The 20624-nt window shown below is 27.0% G+C and overlaps 1 protein-coding gene across 2 annotated transcripts in view; it reads right to left on the bottom strand.

Moving 5' to 3' along the window:
* Positions 1 to 20624, bottom strand: part of LOC101240001 (oxysterol-binding protein-related protein 9) — a 64202-nt gene that overhangs the window by 330 nt on the left and 43248 nt on the right. The window contains exons 11-23 of one of the 2 annotated variants that reach the window (XM_065801564.1): positions 17029 to 17114; positions 14579 to 14660; positions 14192 to 14284; positions 14028 to 14115; positions 13008 to 13118; positions 12633 to 12696; positions 11630 to 11726; positions 11476 to 11519; positions 9991 to 10072; positions 9710 to 9801; positions 4706 to 4775; positions 4559 to 4624; positions 447 to 556 (exon numbers count right to left, since the gene is read on the bottom strand). In XM_065801564.1, coding sequence (XP_065657636.1) covers positions 461 to 556; positions 4559 to 4624; positions 4706 to 4775; positions 9710 to 9801; positions 9991 to 10072; positions 11476 to 11519; positions 11630 to 11726; positions 12633 to 12696; positions 13008 to 13118; positions 14028 to 14115; positions 14192 to 14284; positions 14579 to 14660; positions 17029 to 17114 — 1071 coding nt within the window. In that variant the 3' untranslated portion in view covers positions 447 to 460. Of the gene's footprint in view, positions 1 to 44; positions 557 to 4558; positions 4625 to 4705; positions 4776 to 9709; positions 9802 to 9990; positions 10073 to 11475; positions 11520 to 11629; positions 11727 to 12632; positions 12697 to 13007; positions 13119 to 14027; positions 14116 to 14191; positions 14285 to 14578; positions 14661 to 17028; positions 17115 to 20624 lie in introns of those variants that run through there. The other variant, XM_065801563.1, reaches the window with a different exon arrangement.

The following is a 20624-nucleotide window of genomic DNA, read 5'->3' as shown; positions in this document are numbered from 1 at the left end:
GAGTTTTAATTAAATTTAATTTTTATGAAAAATAAAATGCCAAGTTTTCATAAAAGTGTAAAAATTCTTATAAAACTTTTTTTATAAATAACAAAATAAAAAACCAGACACATTGTATATAAATCGATATATATAAACTTGACTGGTTAACTTTACAACTGCTAACAATACAATACAATATTTTATATATAACAAATTATAAGATATTAGTTTTTTCTTTGACAAATTTTTGTAAACTCAACAGCATATGTAAAATTTACAAAAATTCGAGAAGATTTAACTTCGGATAACAATATTCTACATAATTTTATGACAAAATTATTGCAATATTAAAAACTATTTGTTTTAGAAACTTTATGCAATTTTTTAAATTTAGGCTAAATATTTCATAGTGACAACTTCAGCTGTAAAATCGATTAATAAATCCAAAATACAGTTTTTCTAACCATATCTGAAATAATCATGTGCAACCAGGCTTCGGTAAACCATGTCTTTTATATAAAGGCCATTTGTAAAACCATTTTCGCTCTTCTCCTTCTTCCCATTCATCAAATACCTGGAAAAAAAAGCAACACGCTTTTAAAGTTTAATGTATGTTGATCACAATACAATTTATAACTATGATCAATAATCAGTATACAGATGAGAGTACTACTAAGTAAGTTCACAAAAAGTGTTGTCGGTTTTTTTTTTCGTTCAATTAAATGTATACCCAGAATCAAAGTTATAAATAAAATTTGATTAAAATGTTGGCCTCAATACTAGTTTCAGTTTAACAACTTTCATGTTATTAAAAACTGCCCAAACGGCTTATTATATACGAGAGAGCTATTTTATCTACATTTTTCTAACTGTATACGAAGCTCGACATAATTTAATTAATAATTAAACCAAAATAAATGTAGCAACCCAGTGAGACACATTAAAAATTGCTCAAACGGTTGATTATGCGTCGTAATCAAGAAAATAGCGACTTTACAAAATCAAAACGCCAACTGCAACGAGAACGTTAAATTTATAACCTTTTAAGTTGTCGTCCTCGTAGCCGTTCTTAGTAAAATATCGTTACGAAAATTACTATGAAAACGTCACGGAATGAAAAGTTTTTGTATAGTTCTGTATTATTATTTTGTATATAAATGTCTATAATTTTGACATCACAACAAAAAAGCAAAGTTTAAAATAATTTTTAAGTAAATAGTTATCCGAGGTTTGTAATGACTTATTTATTTTTCATTCTGATAAGATAATAAGCAATGTAGAGCTATTACTTTACGATGTTAATAAATGTAATAACTTAACTTTGCTTTATCACAGTTATCAAAGATTCAATTTAGACGACACATCACAGTTATCAAAAATTCAATTTAGACGACAAATTAGGGGATGAAGCCAAAATTAAATTTTGTTTTTTATCAAAAGATATTTACGACTGATCTATATTTATAATGTTCCCGTGAAAATAACATGTTACAATGGTATCACTATTTCAAGACTTGAATTTTTTCAAAACGTTTCGCTTACCCCTGCAAGTATCAAGATATAATACCGTGATTTTCAAGACCAATACCGCAATTGTGTATGATTTTCAAATCATATCATGAATTTTTTGTTAACAAAGTAGGGCCATATATATATATATATATATATATATATATATATATCAACGCATGTATATATAATTATTAAAGCCTTTTTTTAATATTTATTTTGTATAAATATATCATAAAGTTAGTAATTCAGGCTTAAAATAAAAACTAATAGCCGATATAACGATATGAAATTAACCACAAAAAAAAAAAAAAAACTCAATTTTTGTGAAAAAATTTAACGTTTTCAATAAAAACGCTAAAACTTTCACGTTCGGCCTAGAACTTTAAAACGCGAGTAGGGATTTAATCTGATCTTCACATACGCGCATTACCAATATTTGTGCTCAGACATTGCGGTTGCAGTTGGCGCTTTGATTTCGTAGTCGGTAGTTGAAGTCGGTAATATTTAACAGCCAGCGGAACTAATAAATTTGGTTAAAATAAGATGTTTCCAAAAAGCAGTTTAAAATTGCAGGAAGCTATGTCTAGCTGTAAAACAGTACTGTACTCATTTTAATGTATATAACTTTAATGTATAAAACAATACTGTACTCATTTTAATGTATATAACTTTTTTATTTTGATTTTATGAAAGTTATTATTATGAGTACCACCTAAAAAAAAATATTTAATTCCGTTTCTACTCTCACCTTAAACATAGACGTGTTGAGAGCGGATTTTGTAAACTGCAACTCTTTGATTAAGAGTCTGCTTTAAGCACGATTACGGCTGTAGCGTACTTTTTTACGTGTTATAATTGCATTGTTTGGTTTTCACAGCATTCTATTGTGCATTTCTTATTTATTAATGTTTCACAATTTCTTGCATATTTATTTATCCATAGGTTTTCGTTTTTACTTAAACTTTAAAGACAATATATACTTTTAATGTGTAGGGGCAAATGAGATGAGATGGGGCATATGGCAACGGGAATGTTTAATTTTTCATTAATTTCAATGGTTTCAATTTGTTTAATTATTTACCAAATTTGAGGCTTCATACTATGTTATTGTTCTGATGTTAATTGCATGTACAAGTAAGTTGTTGCACCAATAGCCATTAGTTTTAATTTATGATTTCTTTGGAATAGAGTAATCGATAAGTTATAAAGTTATAACAATTAGCTGTATCATTTTTTTTTAGCAAATATTATTAGAGGAAAGCTCCTTTAAAAGCCTTCCTGGTTTTATCAATCTAAGTCTCTACTAAAGTCTCAGCAGAAATGGTTATGGATTGAAAGATAGAGCTGAATCAAAAAAAAAAAAAAACAAAAAAAAAAACAAACAAATTACTGACATTTTAGCCTCATTAATCCTTTGTGTGTGTGTCTATGCTTTTAATACTCTATTAATAAGGATGATAACGCCCGGTTTAGGAAGACGACGTTGTAAAATTCTTATCAGCTGCATTAAAAAAATATGTCATTATAACTAGAAGATGATTTAATAGCAGCAAAAGAAGCCAAAATATCAAAAATACATTTTAATATATAAAAAACAACTTAAACTTTATTCCATTTTTTATCTATAGTAGAATACTTATTTATCAAATGAGGTCTGAATATGATGAAAACTTTAAATGTGATAGTATAAAACATTAAATGTTTAGATGGAAAATAATGCTTCCAAGAAAGTCTTTTAAATCCAATTTATTATTTTTCCCAAACAATTACAGGTCAAAAAAAATTATCTCAGCTAAACAACTTCAAAAACAATGTACACCTGCAAGTTTTTGTAAACAAATTACAAACAAAGGTCTTAATGCGATTAATTGATTATTTAGGTGATGAGAAATATGGGGTAACAGATTTGTAACATGGAAACAGTAAAATAAGTTTATAAGTTTATTAAATAAGTTTATTCTCCAAATTGCCAGATAATGGTATTTTTTTTACATAAATTATTCCTGTCTAAGGTTTGACAATTTCTTTGAATCAAAAATCATAACAATCCTCTCTTTTATCATTATTATTAAGTTCTAGCAACTGAGACAGTCCTTTATTGATATAACATTATTGACCTTTAGACATTATTGCCATAATCGTTTATGTAAGTCATATTATTGATATGACTTACATAAACAATTATGGTTAACCTTTAACATTATTAGTATTGATTGCAACCAAAAATAAATAAGTGTTGTAAGCCTCACTGTTGTTAAAACTGTTCACAAGTGTTATACAATGTTGTAGCTAAAATTCTACTGTCTTATCATTTGTTAATAATGACCTTGTTAGACTTGTACTAAAATATTAATACTAAAAATTAAATCCTTTTAAAATTCTTTCAATTAAAAACAATATCAGACAACCATGCATCTTCCTTGATGTTTTTATATTTGCTTAACTCTGGTTGTTTATTTGCTTAACTTTGGTTTTTTAAATAATAGTCGTCAGTTTAATAGTTATTCATTGTTATTTTTAATTCCATTATTCAATTAGATTTTATAATTCTTACATTAACATCTTACATTTAGGCCAATGTTTCAGAAATCGTACGCTTACGCCAAAGTTCAAAAAATCTTATGCTTAGCATTAAATGCTTTAAATCAAATTTTAAATCAAATTATGAATTTTAACTGTACCTTAAATTGAGCAACAAAAAAACAGCAATACTTTCTGCAGATTAGTAATATCCATAAAGATATTACTAATCTCAGTAGTATTTTTTAGAAATATTTTTTACACATATGCCCCCACCAGAGCCGTGGCAAGGCTCCTCCACACCCCCCAATAAGAGAGGCCAGCAATTTTAGGGGATTTATTTGGAAATTTAGGAGCCCTTTTGCAAATTAAAGAAGGGCCTCTTTGTCCTATGGTGACCACTAGCACCGGCACTGGCCCCCACCATAAAACAAAGTAGTTAACGAAATTAATACTACATTAAAAAGAGTTTCTAATAAAAAAAACTCTAATACAATAAACTCAATTGATTACATATTACTTTTTAAAAAGTATAATTGCTTACCCTTGTGATCCATTTAGAATCTGTTTCTTTTCGAACACGAGCATCCATTCTTTGTTTATCTTCGAGCTAAAAAGCAATTAAAAATGCAATATAAATATAATATATAATATAAAAGTTCAACAAACAAAATAAATAAGATTAGTTTACCCTTAGTTTGTTATTTGTTGCGTTGTCAATATCATTGATTTTTAAACATTTTGTGACATCACACCACATCCTTTTAATTTTAAAATTATAAAAATATTAAATTTATAAAAATATAACATTAGGCAACTAAATTAAAGAATTTGCCTTATATTGGGAAGAAAAAAACAAACAAAAAGTAACCCCAGCATTCAAAACTTTTTACTATCACATACCTTTGGCATCAGTCTTATAAATACATTATCTAATAGATAACTTAAGGTAACAAAGGTAACACTTTCATCAAAGCTTGACTTACATTATACAGGTAACGAAAAAGTTTAGAACCACTTAACAATTTTGCATAATTTCATTATTTTTTCAATGGTATGAAACTAATATTGAACTTTGATGATAGATTATATATATATGACATGCTTTAATAAAAAACCTAAAGGAATTTACACCGCATTCAATTGCATACACATTAAGCGATCAATAAACAAACACACACAAATGTATTGAATTCAAATGAAAATAAATACATTTTAAACATTTAAACTTTTTAATAAATACATTTAAACAAAGCAATGTAAATATTTATCAATATTTACATGGATATCCTTTGTTTTTAATCACCAGATGAAGTCTTCTATATATCCTTTAATTTTTAAAAGGATATATTCTATATATCCTTTGTTTTTAATCACCAGATGTCTTCTCGGCATTCTTTCAAACAACTTTGAACACTGATCTTTATTAGCTTCCAGACACCAAACTCGTCTGATTTCATCCTTCAAGGATTCTGTAGATGTACATTTGGTTCTATCAAGATTATATTTGATGTATTTCCACAAATTTTCAAACGGATTAAGATCCGGACTATTTCCAGGCCAAGGAAGAACTTTTATTTTGTTGCCTACAAACCAAACCTTTGATATTTTAGAGGTGTGACAAGTGGCATTAACTTGCTGAAATTTTGAACAGTGAAGCTTTTTCAATGAACATTTTGCATTTTGTGACAAGATGTCAACATATCGGGCTATATATTGTTGTTGGCAATCTTTTTGCAAAAAGGTTGACTCGTCATGCATGTCATATATATATCAGTAGCAAACACTGTAACTGGCAGAGTCAGTGTGTTATCAGGCACACTTTGAAAGCCAAAATTATCGATTGCTGCTCATCCAGCAATCAATTGCTGCTCTAAAGCTGTAGACTGAAGGCGATTTAACAACTTCTTCTGGCAGAGAGTTCCATAAATTCCCTACTCGATTAAAAAAGTTTTCTCTGTGCTTATGTTTTGTCATTTCCTTGGACATTTTAAAACAGTGACCTCTCGTATGATTGTTAAGGATTTTAAAACGAATGGCTTTCTCTAATTTGTCATTATTATTCATAATTTTATACATTTGTATTAGATCTCCTCTTTGTCTCCATTCCACTAGTGTAGTTAGGTTTTATTCTTCGTGTAGTTATTTCGTGTAGTTAGGTTTGTATTGAAAAGCACTCCAAGATCTCTTTCTGTATCTGACTCTGTTAATTGAATACTTTTTAAATTATATAAATAGTTTTTGTTATTATGGCGATAATGCATAGCTACACATTTTGATATGTTAAACAGAAGAAGCCAAGTTCGAGACCATTAGTAGACAATATCTAGATCATTTTGAAGATTAGTAGCGCATAGCTCTGAAGATAATTGAGCAAATAGTTTGGTTACATTAATCAATTTTTTTGGAAGGTCGTTAATGTATAAAATAAATAAAAGTGCTGCAATTACCGAACCTTGTGGTACACCACTAAAAATCTTAAACCAGTCAGAAATGATTTCACCTTGAACAACTCTTTGTCATCTATTTTCTAAGAAAGCTGCAATCCATTTAAGTAGCAGACCATCAAAGCCGTATACTTTCAGTTTGGCTAACAGTCTCCTGTGAGGAACTGTGTTGAAGTCTTTAGCAAAATCTAACAAAATTACATTAACTAGAATACCAACATCTAAGCTTGATGAAATGTAGTCAATGTTTTATAAAAGATTAGTAGTACATAATTTGTTTCGAAACCATGTTGCTCTTTTGCTAATAGATTATTTTTATACAGGTACTCTTCCATTTTAGCTCTAATTATACTTTCCATAATTTTATATGGAAAAGTCAATTAAACTGGACAATAATTGCTGGGAAGAGTCTTATTACCTTTTTTGAATAGTGGTGTTACATTTGCTGATTTAAATTGAACTGGAAGCTGACTATTAGTTAAAGATGCCCGAATAATTAATGATAGAGGAATAGCAAATGCTTAAGCACAGTTTTTGAGCAGAAATGGATGCATATTACCACATGCTTTATTTTGATTAAGGTTTTTTTAATTTATCTAATATCATTTCGTAGCTGATATCATTTGGATTTAGATCAACAAACTTTGAGTGATTTTCATTAAATTCAACTGTGAAATGTGGAAGTTCCCCTTCTTTTTCGTTTATGAAAACATCTTGGAAATATTTGAGTAGATTAGCTATCTCTCTAGGTTCTTGAGTTAGATCACCATTAGCTGTTTTTAAGGCTCAGATTGATTCTTTAACTAGTTTTTGGCTGTTAAGGAATTTATACAGAAGTTTCGAATTCAATTTAGATCTTTTAACTAAAACATTTTCATATGCAAGACAAGCTATTTTAATTTCTTTTTTTATCTAACTTGCAAGTCAGTTTATACTCTTTACACATATTAAGTTCTTTCCATTTACAAGTACAGTTCAGGTATCTAAGATTTTGCTTTTTTTTAATTAAAGTTTTAAGTTTTTTTTATATCCATGGAGCAATTTGTTTTTTTATTCGAGATACATCAAGCACTGGAATGAACTGATTATATGCTACATTTAAAAAATGAATTAGTTTGTCGTACATTTCCTGAACAGATAAAGTTTCAAATAGCATTACCCAATCAACAATTGTAATAAATTCAGAGATTTTATTGGTGTCAGCTTTTTTGTAATTAAACTTTAAGTAGCTGTGCAATAAGTTATTAACCCTATTTTTAATGATGAAATCGAAAAAGATGACCATATGATCTTTATTTATGTTACCAAGGACAGATCTTGGATCAATAGTGCAGATGCTTCCTGGCTGAGTTGTGAAGATTAGATCAAGACTGTTAGTAGCAGAATTATATATTTGAAAAGTTGGAACACATGCTGATACAGAAATGTTTTGCTAAGAGTTTCACTTAAGTTTTGTTCGATGCCATTTTCATTTTTAATATTTGTGATGTACTCATTTGACCATACGACTGATGGGAAATTAAAATCCCCAGTAATTAGTAAGTCTTTGTATCCTTTTCTATCAACATAGTCTTTAATCTTTTTGAAAACCAAACCAAAATCGTTCATGTCAACAAAACTGTTTGGTCTGTAGATACAACCAACTAAATACTTATTGCTTTCAAAATACACTGTAGCCCAAATTAGTTCAATTTTACTTAAGTTAAAAATAGCATCGCTTAGCTCTAATGATTTAATAGTTTCAGTAATATATAAACACACACCACCTCCTCTGTGCCCATCATTTCTGTCTCTTCTACACAGATTTTAGCCATTTAGATTTACAACCGAGATGCTTTTAAACCATGTTTCACTAACAGCTATGATTTGTGGACGGTACATGTCTACTAATACCTTAAATTCTTCAAACTTATTTTCTAAAGGCGTTGCATTAAATAAATACATTTCAAAGCATTTAGTCTGTTTAGAGATAGTGGCTGATATGATTTTGTTGAGTTAGTACTGTTGAGCTTTGATTTTGAAGATCTTATTTCCACGAATGCCATATCGAAAGGGTGAGTCTTCAGAAAGTGTACTGTTTGCTTCGTTTCTTTTCTTTCTTAAATCGTAATCAAGATTTCTTTGTGCTTCAGTAAATCTGGACTTGAATGTATGTTGATTTGTAACCTTCTTTCTCTCTCAAATTTTTTGCTGCTAGAAGAAGTGGATTTCTAAACAAAACATTAATTGGTTCAACTATTATTGGACAGGGTTTATTTGTGTCTTTAGAATTTAACCTTCTTGCATAAACTGGTGAAATATTGCTTTTGCCAATTACATTAAAAATCTCTTTGATTTTTTTGCCATCATCTGCTTTTTTATCTGCTAAAAATTCCATTTCGGATTCAGGTATTTCATAAATAATTACATTTTTTTTCTCTTCTTTCTCTTTCATTAAACTCACTTATAGTTGCATTTGCTACAGCAAGTTGGTCAGCTGGTTTTTAGCACTTTCATCATCTTGTTTTATTACTTAAACCCAATTGCTGCTGATGTTTGAAGGATTTACTTCTTTTTTTGCTGATTCCAAATTTACTCTGAGTTTTGCTATTTCATTGTTTTTCTCATTTCCATTGCACTCAAGTAGATCTATTTGATCAGCGAAGGTTAAGAGAATCTTTGATATATTCCCACACTATTCATGTAGCTGCTTACTTGATTCACTCGCTCTGCCATCATGTTTTGGCCAGTTTTTCTCTTGTAGAAATTCTGTAATCATTTTGATAAAACAAAGGTTTCACTTATTATTTTTATAAAAGCAAAGGTTTCACTTATTATTTTTATAAAAGGTTTCATTTTTTATTTCACTCACAAAGGTATTATTTTTATAAAAGGTTTCACTTATTTTGTTTATAAAAACAAAGGTTTACTTATTATTTTTATGCTATTTACGGTATCATAATTTGTAATATAACTTTTACTGATTTGTAACAATTTTATTTGTCCGTTAATATTTCTCTGTAATTTCTTCAAATTTTGATTTTATATTCTGAGCTTTAAATGTAATTTTTTCTTTTAAAAATATAGTATGTAATCTATGAAACATGTCAAGATTGAAAAATATTGTGTTTTTTTTAATATATATATATATATATATATATATATATATATATATATATATATATATATATATATATATATATATATATATATATGTATATATAATTTATATTTAAATTATAACTTTATGCTTGAAGGTGAAAACAAACCTTCTTGATTCAAATTCTTCTTGTTTGTCTATTTTTTTCACAATCTTTTTAGTAACAGGCATTTTAAGAGTATCAACAAATGGAGTAGCTTCCTAAAAAATAATTTGATTAAACAGTTGAAAAAGTTACTTAATTTCTAATTTATTTTATTTGAAATTTTTTGGACTTTTTTGACTCTTAACTTGACAACCTTTTACTGACATATTTTTAGTTTATTTTTTACTGATATATTTTCTTATATTTAAAAAAAAACCAAACAAATTCAAAAACTTATAAATAACCTTATCATCAGCAAACTTTGCATACATGATTCCATTCCATTCGCCGCTAACAGATAGAATTGGTTTTTTTTGATTTGGTGCGCTATAATACAAAAACAAACAAACAACAAACAATTCAAAACCCAATAATAAAGTATAATTGAAATGTTAAATTCAGGAATCCAAATATAATAAAAAACTATATTCAATAATGATTTATCTATCTTTCTTATTTCCTTTGCTCAAAAAGAAGCCCATTTCTTAATATTTTAAATTCAGGTGTTTTGGCAATTAAACAATAAATAGTTTAAATAATAAAAACATTTGGAGTTTGATTAAAATTTTATGTTTGAAATTGAATTTTTAAATTGTAACTAACAAATATAAATAAATCTGTTTTCTGTGTCAAAATATAGTACAGGTAGACTGCTTTATTTAAAGACAGTAGAGAGCTTCAAAAATACCCACCATGGCAGCCTCAAACTGCATACACAGCTAAGAATATTGAACTAGTGCATGCCATTATTAAAGAAAACTCTCAATATTTAATTGAAGCCTTGATTTTGAGTAACAGTTTTACAAACAATGAAATTATTCACAATACTCTTAAAAAAAAGCTTGTATCGAATTGGATACACAAATCATTTGATGAAAATTGAAAGGACACTTTTAACCCATGTAAAAAAACAAAACAGGGGATGAATTGACAATGACACAGTTAAGCCATGTAAAATAACAATTATTATACAGGGGATGAATTATGGTTTAATTTAAGACAAGTTTGACCTAGTCAACTAACAATAGTCTAAAAACTGTAGCAAGGAGCCAAAAAAGATCTTCTACACCTTCTTCAAAACATCAGGTTCATTTGGGCTTTGTTGTAAACCATTACTGATCAATATTGTTTAGAAATTGTTCAAAACCCATTATACAAAAATAAAATAAACAATGAACAGCAGCAGACAAAAGTTTTAAATTTATCAAAAACCATCACCAATTATCTTAATTGAACTGCACATAAACCCACCACCTGCTGTATTGACATTCCTTAGTTTCATGTTTACACTACAATGCAAATTATTCATCATGGAAGTTTTGCAAAAACCATATTTTTTTTGACATCTTTACGCAATTTATATACATACATAAATCATTATCAACATATGAAACAAATTTTTTTGGCGCTATTAGTGCTGACCTTAAACACAATAAGTAAATTAAATTAAGTATGTGCACACATAAAAACATATTGAATTTAACACTTAAATACAAAAAAAAAAAAAAAAAAGTCAGCTGAATGTAGTTTTGGTTGCTTAAGGTTTACAATTTTATTTCAACACTGACAAATTATTTGTAACAAACTACTTTATTTTAAACAAGAAATCTTTTAAGTACATTTTTGATTTTTTTTTCTTTTGCTTTTTTAACTTTAATGTTAAATTTTTACCTAAAAATTTTATTGCTGCAAGGATAAACAAGTTTATAAACACATAAAACTAAACTTACAAAACTTCAGCAGTAATTCTATTTCGCTTTCCACCATAAAATGGCTGAATAATAAAAAAACCATCATCTTCATTAACATGATCATCGCCATCATAATCATCATCATCATTATCATCATCAGCAGCATTATCAAAATTCATAAAAAAAACAAAACCTTAGTATGTAATTCTATCTGTGAAGAATACCCAGATTTTGCACATGTGATCTCAGTACGACCACCAAGCTCCACCCAGGGTACAGTTAATATTGATCTAAAATCATATAAAATAGGGTACAGCTAATATTGATCTAAAATCATGTTTTTGGTATGATAGGTAAATCCTATTTAAGAAGTCTTATAGAATCCTATAGGATTTTGGATAAAACCTTTATAATTAATTCATTTCAATTTTAGCTAATTCAATTTTAACAAATGTCAAATCATCAAATTAAAAAAAAAATAATAATAACTTTAGAAGTCTAAAGTCCTAAATATATAATTATATCTATACTTGTCAAACAACCCTGCACACTCAGTATAAAACTTGCATGAAACACACTTAGCCTTGCATTAATGAGATCATACTGATCATAGCCATCTGCAGAAGTTTCAGTACATACATTAAGTAAGGGTTAGGGCAGGTACTAATAGTAAAAAAATTTCAATAGGTAATGTCCATCACGATTAGATAGTAACTATCTAATCGTGATGGACATTAACTATGGAAATTTGTTTTAAATGTTCTTCTTTTTTTCCCATTTTGTCTGGAATAAATTTACATTTTAAAACTTATGCAAAATTTATTTGAACAGCGCATATCTAAAATATTTTCACAAACCTTTATATACATAACTACTCTTGGTAGTTTGTGTTCAATTTTGAGCAATTAAAAAAAAAATCTAATAAATAAATAATCAAAAAAAAATTAAATGTGATTTTGGGTTATACCTTAATTAAAAACTCTTTGAAAATATGTTTTAACAAATATAAATTGCACTTCTTTGTTAGTACTTCTTGTTTTAAATTTTAATTGCTTTTAAAAAAGATTTAAAAAACTTCATTATAGTATTAAACCCTCCAGATTTCCAGGTGATAAATTAGTCAAAGACAAAACATACAAAAAAAACAACAACATTCAATTCAAATGTAGATTAACAAAATAAAATAAAAATAGTACCTGCCATATGCATTTGGGAATGTCATTATATATTCTTCATCATGATCACTCACAAAAACACTTCCTTAACCACAAAAAACAAATTGTATATAGCAATGTTGGAAAGATAAATGTTTTTAAAATATATTTGCACTTATCAAAATATCCGAAAGTCTTTATTGAACATATTATTGAATTTTTTTCCCTCTTTTTTTGTTTTTGTTTTATATTGTGCAAAGATATATCATAAATAATAATAACAAAAAAAAAATTGAAATTTATTGTTATTTAAACCTATTTATTTAAAAAAGAAAAATAACAATAGAAATTAAAATATATATGTATTAGAAAAACATTATTAGAAACTTCTAAAAAAATTTTAATTCAGAGTTTTACCACTTCCCATCATATGAACTCCGATAGATAGACCAAGGAATTTTGATTTTGTCCAAATTTGGGAATTAAAGCAAATTCTTTTGTTCTCGCATTCCGCATAAAACGCTGAAACTAAAGATTTTTAAACATAAACAGTTAAAATAAAACTAAAATAAATCTAAACTCAAAAAAAAATTAATTAAAAAAAAAAAAAGATTACTTAAATAGATTAGGAAAAAAATTTTGCAAACGTGTTTTAAATGTTTTAATGGAAAACTGGGTCAATAAAATCATAACAAAAAATGGTTGCAATATGAAAATATTTATATAGGAAGTTTATACTAGTTGAGTAACTGTTTTTCATTTCTGTTTTTATTTTTAACCAATAAAAAAAAGTTAAAAAAAAAAGTTAAAAAAAAACATTTTTAATCTAAAATTGGGAATTAATTCAAAAATAGGTTTCAAATAATTGTAAAGTTTTTTGAAACATCCTTTTTTTCTGACTTACAAAGGCAGATTTTTGTATTTCATAATCTAGCATACTAAAAAGTATTTCTAATGTCTCCAATTTTTTTTAGTGTTAGTCTTAACAAATCAACATCTGTGTTAAAAATGAGCAATTAGTCATATTCCAGTGTAACTGCATCATAAACATAACAATTGTCATAAGGTTTATTATTATTTATTTATTTGTGGTAGTGGTGTAGTACTAGATCGCTCGCTTCATAAGTGAGAGGTTCGGAGTTTAATTCCCACCACATCTCTAGTAGTAATGCGCTCAACTTGTTTCTCTGCGCAGCGGCCTTGTTCGTCAAGGTTCGTGTTTTGGAGTTATAGAGTTGAGAGAGGGTTATAATCACAAGTAACCTCCTCATCTGTAGTTGCCTTATCAACCTTGGGAAGGTGATTTACAAAATCAAAAAAAAAATTAAATTAGTAAATAATAAATATTAGTATTAATATAGTTTATAATAAATACTTTAGGTCTTTAAAAATCAATAATACAAATTTTTACTTTAAAAAAAAAAAAAGAACACAAACTTGGAGGATGATGAGATACTTGTTCTGCTAAAAATGTAACGTCATCTTTTGTTGCCCAGGGTATGGGACCACTTGAAGCCAAGTTATCCTTAAGAACATTTTAATCAATAAATAATATTGTGCCTATTGTCAATTTAAACAAAAAATGTGTTGAAAATAAGTACCTGACTTGGTGCAACATGATTTTCTCTGCATTTATAAAAACACTGGAAAATTTCACCTAAAATTGTGTTATAAGGCTTCTTTGCAACAGAACCCTAATATTAAAAATTAACAAAAAACTATATATATATATATATATGTATATATATATATATATATATATATATATATATATATATATATATATATATATATATATATATATATATATATATATATATATATATATATATATATATTGACCTAAAATAATAATAAAATTCAGCTATAGAGTTTCTTTCCAATAAAATATTTAGGAGATGCAGGAAAATTATTTATAAAGCTAATTTTTTTCAAACAAAAAGAAATTCAACCTTTTTTAAAAGTTAAACTGTACACAAAAAAAGCACCTTTCGCCCAGCATGAAATGAGGAGAGATACCATTTTAAAACTTGAATCATTCGATCACCTGGGTCTTTGATATCAGGAATTCTAAAAAATAATACCACTAATATACTAATAATATAAAACTCTTTTTATAATATATAACTAATAATATACAACTCTTTAACAAAAGTGATAAAAATAACTTCACAAGTTACTTATTACTTTTATTTTTAGTGCTGTATTTTTTATTTCTCTCATAACACAGTGGGACAGAGTGTGCCAAAATACCTAAAAAACAATGTCGGCATTGCCCGGTGAAAATTTGTCATAATGGAGAAGAAATGTTGATTAGAGGAAATATCTAGTTAAAAAAACATTAATATTAATTTAAGCGTTATTTTATGCAGTTATTTACACGCTAATTTGACATGTGTTCCAAAACACTGTTTAGCATTTTTTGTTTATCAACTTTCTTACACTACTATTGCTTTAAATTAACTTTATTGACTTTCATTTTAAAATATATTATTTTAATTAACAATGCTTTTTTCGCTCAGACTTTTAAAAACAATTTAACGTAAGTTTAATCATAAGTTTTTATGCATCAAAAACAGACAGTTTTTGATATATTTTTTCCTACTAACCTTTACTATTAGGTATCACACAAACCAACCTCCAATATCCTCCAAACATTTGCTTATGTAAATCTCATGCTAAATGTATGTAAACAGCCATGCATCATAAATATTTTGCAACTTTTTGCAATAAAAAATGTTATAACAAAACATTGGTCTTCGGTTAATGGTCAGTTGATGAGAAATACTGAACATGTAAAAAAGATGTTTTGTACACAAAGAATACCTACAAAATCTTTCATTACTGTTATAATATATAAGTTCTGTAAATATAAATTTAAAAAAGGTATTTTATGACAAATACATGCATTCAAAAATATTTTTTTTGATGTTTACACTGATAAAAGTTGTCTTGTCCATTAAAAATATTTCGTATTTTTCACCAAAATTTAATATTTTTAATATATTTTTTTTTATATTATATAATTACATGTTTATTACTTTATTTATGTATTTTATATATAAATATAGCTATTTAAAAAAAAACAAACTATGAAAATAATTTTGGCAAAAAACTTGATTTTGTCCCACTGTGCATTAGGCATCGATTTCAACTTATAAAAAATTTTCAGTAGAAAGGAGCAGAAAAGAAAACTATCCAATCAGGTAACATAAAAATTGTGCATCTTAAATTTTTTTGTTACATGATTAGATAATTTTCTTTTCTGTTCAGCTCCATAGAAAAATTCCTGAAAGTGGAAATCGGCCTTTAGTGTTGTATTTTTATTTCTTCTTAGTGTTGTATTTTTTTGTCATTAATGTAATACTATTAAGTTTTTAATTTAATTAGAGAATAATTTAAAACTTAAAAAAGAAAAACTTTCTCAAATAAATTCAAAATAGCACTAAAAACTTTCACACTAAAGACGAGCTATGAGGATTTTTTGTTTATTAAAAAGCTTTAGAAGATATCTTTTTTTTTAAAAAAAATTTTACTTTTGTTTTTTTAGTTCTAACCACTGCAAACTTGAAGGGTTATGTACTGTATTGTTTATATTCTATTTGAAAGGATTATAAATTTTATATACATTTAGATGTTTATTTTTTATTAAATTTTTTTTTCTTCTAGTTTTTTAAATTTATCTTTCCCATGAAAGATAAAACTAAACAAATATAAATATAGAATATATTAAAAGATAACTTTCTTTTGTTTTCCTTGTTTTGTTTTCCTTCTGTTGAAATATGATTTTAATTTAGCAAATTTTCATAATTTGAAATTTACTTTATTATTTATAAGCAGTAAGAAAAATTGAATACAACAGAATAAGAGTAAGAATAGTTTTTAAGCCTCAAAATATTTTTATAGATGTCATCAGTGAAATGTTGTTTGCACCTAAGCATTTAGTTCATATCTAAACTAATATCTTAACATTTATTTCTATATTTTTCTAGCTTTAGTCGACTCCAAGTAGTAAACACATTTGGTTTAGACCATAATGCAATTTGTGGTCAACACACATTAAAGCACACATATGATTTAGGCAAGTTTTCATAATGTAATTATGAAAAAATTACCATCTATAGGTTATGAGTTCCTCCTACATATATCATTCTTACCCAAAAATACATTCTGGGCTTTATATTATATTTTCCCCATTCCAATGCAGTTACATATTTAGAGACAGGTGAAATTCCCCAGGAATTTCACCTGTCTCTAAATATGTAACTGCATATGTTTTTTCTGAATAAAATTTTTTTTATAAACTAATAAATTGTTTTTCTTTAACTCTATAAAAGATATTTTCAATATTTCAGATATTTTCAATATTTCTATATTTCAGATAAAAGATATTTTCAACATACTATGAATGATATACTTAAATAGTTAACATACTTACTCTTTGAACAAATCTGGATGTGCGAAAAAATCAGCATACATCTCTAGTAAAGATCTGCGCTCAAGTATAAAGGTAGGAAGAGTGACCTTAAGAAAAATCAATTCAAAAATCAGTACATAATATGCAAATTTTCACTTAAAGTATTTAATTTAAAACGTAATTTAAGTCAAATAATGGATGTAATATATATATATATATATATATATATATATATATATATATATATATATATATATATATATATATATATATATATATATATAAAATAGCCAATCCCATTTTAACTCTCAGGAACAAATTTTATTACGTGGAGTGTCAAAATATTTCCAAGGTATTGTTTTTTTTTATGAAATTTTTTATTTTTTATTTTAAATGACTATTTATACTAGCGCTACTTATTTAAAGTTTAAAATTTTTACATTTTTTGAGTTTTTAAGAGCAATTGAAACAATTCAAACAATTGACGCAAATAGAGATTTACAAATCATTAACTATATAATAACGCCATTACAAATAATAGAAGGTTTTTTATCTATACTGATTGTGCACATTTTTATTACTATTATTTTTGTTAACTGGTGGTATTTTAAAAAAGCACTAAATTCGTTATAAAATTTAAAAAACATGGTTTTTAAACACAATAGCGTTGAGGCCCAATACACAGCAATTAGAAATTTGTTTGATTCTTTTGATCTCATACATTTCACCCACTTCAATCCCCGGCTATTTAAAAGGGGTTTGCACAAGATTAGCTAAGTTTCCTAGCCAACAATTATTCTTGATAACCTCCTGCCATCATGTCGGAGAGCTTCATATAGCCGTAAATAAAACTGTTAAGCCAGTGAATAGACTATTTTTTATCATAAAACTATAAAAGGTTAATAAATAGTAAGGTAAAGATAAAACAATTTCAATATAAAATACTTTTTTGCAAAAACATAATGAATAAGTTTCTAATTTTAAAATTATTTCATTTAGACTTTTAAGAAGTGCAGAAATTATTGTGAACTTGTGGAAAAAAATCAGACAATTAGGTGAAAATTAACAAATATGGAGCTGTTTCACACTCCTTGAATTTCATAAAATTCAAGTTGCATTTCTCTAAAATCAGGAAGGTTTTTATTCTGAGTAATAAAATACTCAAAGAGATCAATAGAATAGCTGACTACATTTCTCTCTCCTGGACATTTTGGTTTCTGACCTGCAATTTTTAAAGTAAAACTTAATTTCATAAGTTTTGATATTTTAGTCTTATTATTTAAGAAGAATATGACATAAAAAAAACAAATTATTTAAAGCAATGGTTTGCAAAACGGTTTAAAGTCAGATATAAAATACAAAGAAAATAACTCTAAACCAATTTTTTTTTCCACTGACATACTTTTCTTAAAATCACTAGAAATTTAGTAAAAATGAACATAATGACAAAGGGAGGTCCGTAAAGATGTAAAAACGGATTGAATCAAAGTTGAAATCCTTCTAAAAGCAATTTTTGTTAATAAAGACCAGCCACTAGGTCTTCAATTGTATATTTCCCCAGAATTAATTTTTGATATTCTAAGTAATAGTTTGAAAAAATGCCTATTGATGAGACTCCCTCAGACATTTTGGATAGAATGAATTCCAAAACTTTTTGAAAGACCAAAGTCTTTCAAAGTTGCTAACAACTCATCAGAACTCACAGCAAAATTGTAAATCTATTGACCATAGTTTAAGAAATTTATTCCTCAAAACAAAAAATATATTTGTTGTTTTTAAAAATAAATTGCAGAGTAGGATATTTTTTTCTTAATACAAGAAACATATTTCTTGTTTTAAAAAAAATATTTCATAATAAAAAATTCAATTTTGCTGTGCTTACAGTAAAATATATTCAAGATAATGTAGAGCTTGTGATGAGCTTGGAGAAGCTTCAGAAACTACTTCAAATAAAGAGTTCTTGTAAAAAACCATTAAAAAAGAAGAAGAGTGGATTCAAGGAGCTAGCTACGGCGACTTCTTTCTTGTTATTGAATGGTTCTAATAATTTGAATTTTGATTCGATACCTAACTGCAAACTCTGAACCTTAAAAGTACATTTAAAAACAATTGTTTGGAGTTTCCACCATGTTTGTTTAGCTATCTGAAACACCAAAAAATGCTGGATCCTTCGCTGATCTGTAGTTCGATGCCTACTCCAGGATTTTTTTCGAGATAAAGAAAGCGTAAACTTTTAAGGTAAAGGCTCTACTGCAGAGCTCTTAGGTTATTTTAAGTCTTCTTTGAGCATCTAAAATAACCACAAAAAAATGTGTACAGTAGCGTGCAAAAGTAACCGGACAAGAGCATAACTTGAGATAACCTTTTGAAAGAAAAGTCCAATTTCTTTCAAATTTTCACTGAAATGTCAAAAAATTGATTACAAATCTGTTTTTCAAATTTTCACTATTGCAAATCTATTTTCAAATTTTCACAAGGGTTGAAGTGTGCTTTGGGTCATTGTCCTGCTAAAACATCCTTCCTTGAGGCTATTTTTTTTTAACATGTGGTAGCATAACATTCTTAAGTATACAAAAACATGTACAAAGTACAAATTTTTGTCCATTTTGCCATCAATCAAATGGATAGGACCGATACATTCTCTATTCAAGTTAGCCCAGTTCATAACGTTTCAACCTCTGTGGTTTACTTTTGGTAGCTGGTATTTAGGATCGTTTTTATGGCCTTTGTGTCGATGGACTTATCTAATATTATCAGATCCAAATAACATAAACTTAAATTATTAAAAAGTACTTTCACTCACTGTTTTCTTGCCCAATTCAAATGTTCATTAGCAAATCTTAAGCGTGCTTTTCAATTCTTTATATAAATAAAAAGTTTCTTTGTAGGACATCTTCCAAATAGATTTGCAGACCTCAAAAGATGTTTGATTGTGTCAACACTACATTTTACATTATAAAGTTCTTTAATTTCAGCATTTACCAAGACAAAATTTTGCATGGAACATTTTTTAGGGCTCGAGGATGGATATTTTAGCAGGACAATGATCCAAAGCACACTTCAACCCTTGTGAAAAACTTTTTCAAAACCAAAGAAATTTGATTAATCGAATAGCCTTAGCAAAGTCCTGACCTTAATTCTATTGAATGTCTATGTAAGCTTATTGATCGATAAATTTCAGGTCGAAAACCAACAAATAAACATGATTTATTGAACACTCTAAAACAAGAATGGGGAAAAATCAAAATTATTGTGATTATGAAGCTGGTAGACTCAATACCTTGTCACTCTCAAGCAGTAATCAATGCTAAGGAATTCCCGACGAAGTACTAAAGCAATTTACTTTAAAATAAAGCATTTTCAATTTTAAAAATGTTTAAAAATAAATCCAATTCAAGTTTTTTTATTTCTGTCCGGATACTTTTGCAAGCACATAATTTAATTAAAATAACTTTTAAGATTAGATTGCTTAAATTTAGTTAAAATTCATTTGTTTTTAGACTTGTAATCAATTTTTTGACATTTCAGTGAAAATTTGAAAGAAATTGGTCTTTTCATTCAAAAGTTATCTCAAGTTATGCTCTCGTCCGGTTACTTTTGCACGCTACTGTATATAT

This window comes from Hydra vulgaris, chromosome 07 (genome assembly GCF_038396675.1).
Source record: "Hydra vulgaris chromosome 07, alternate assembly HydraT2T_AEP".
Lineage (NCBI taxonomy): Eukaryota > Metazoa > Cnidaria > Hydrozoa > Anthoathecata > Hydridae > Hydra > Hydra vulgaris.
This window is presented reverse-complemented; position numbering and strand designations above follow the sequence as displayed.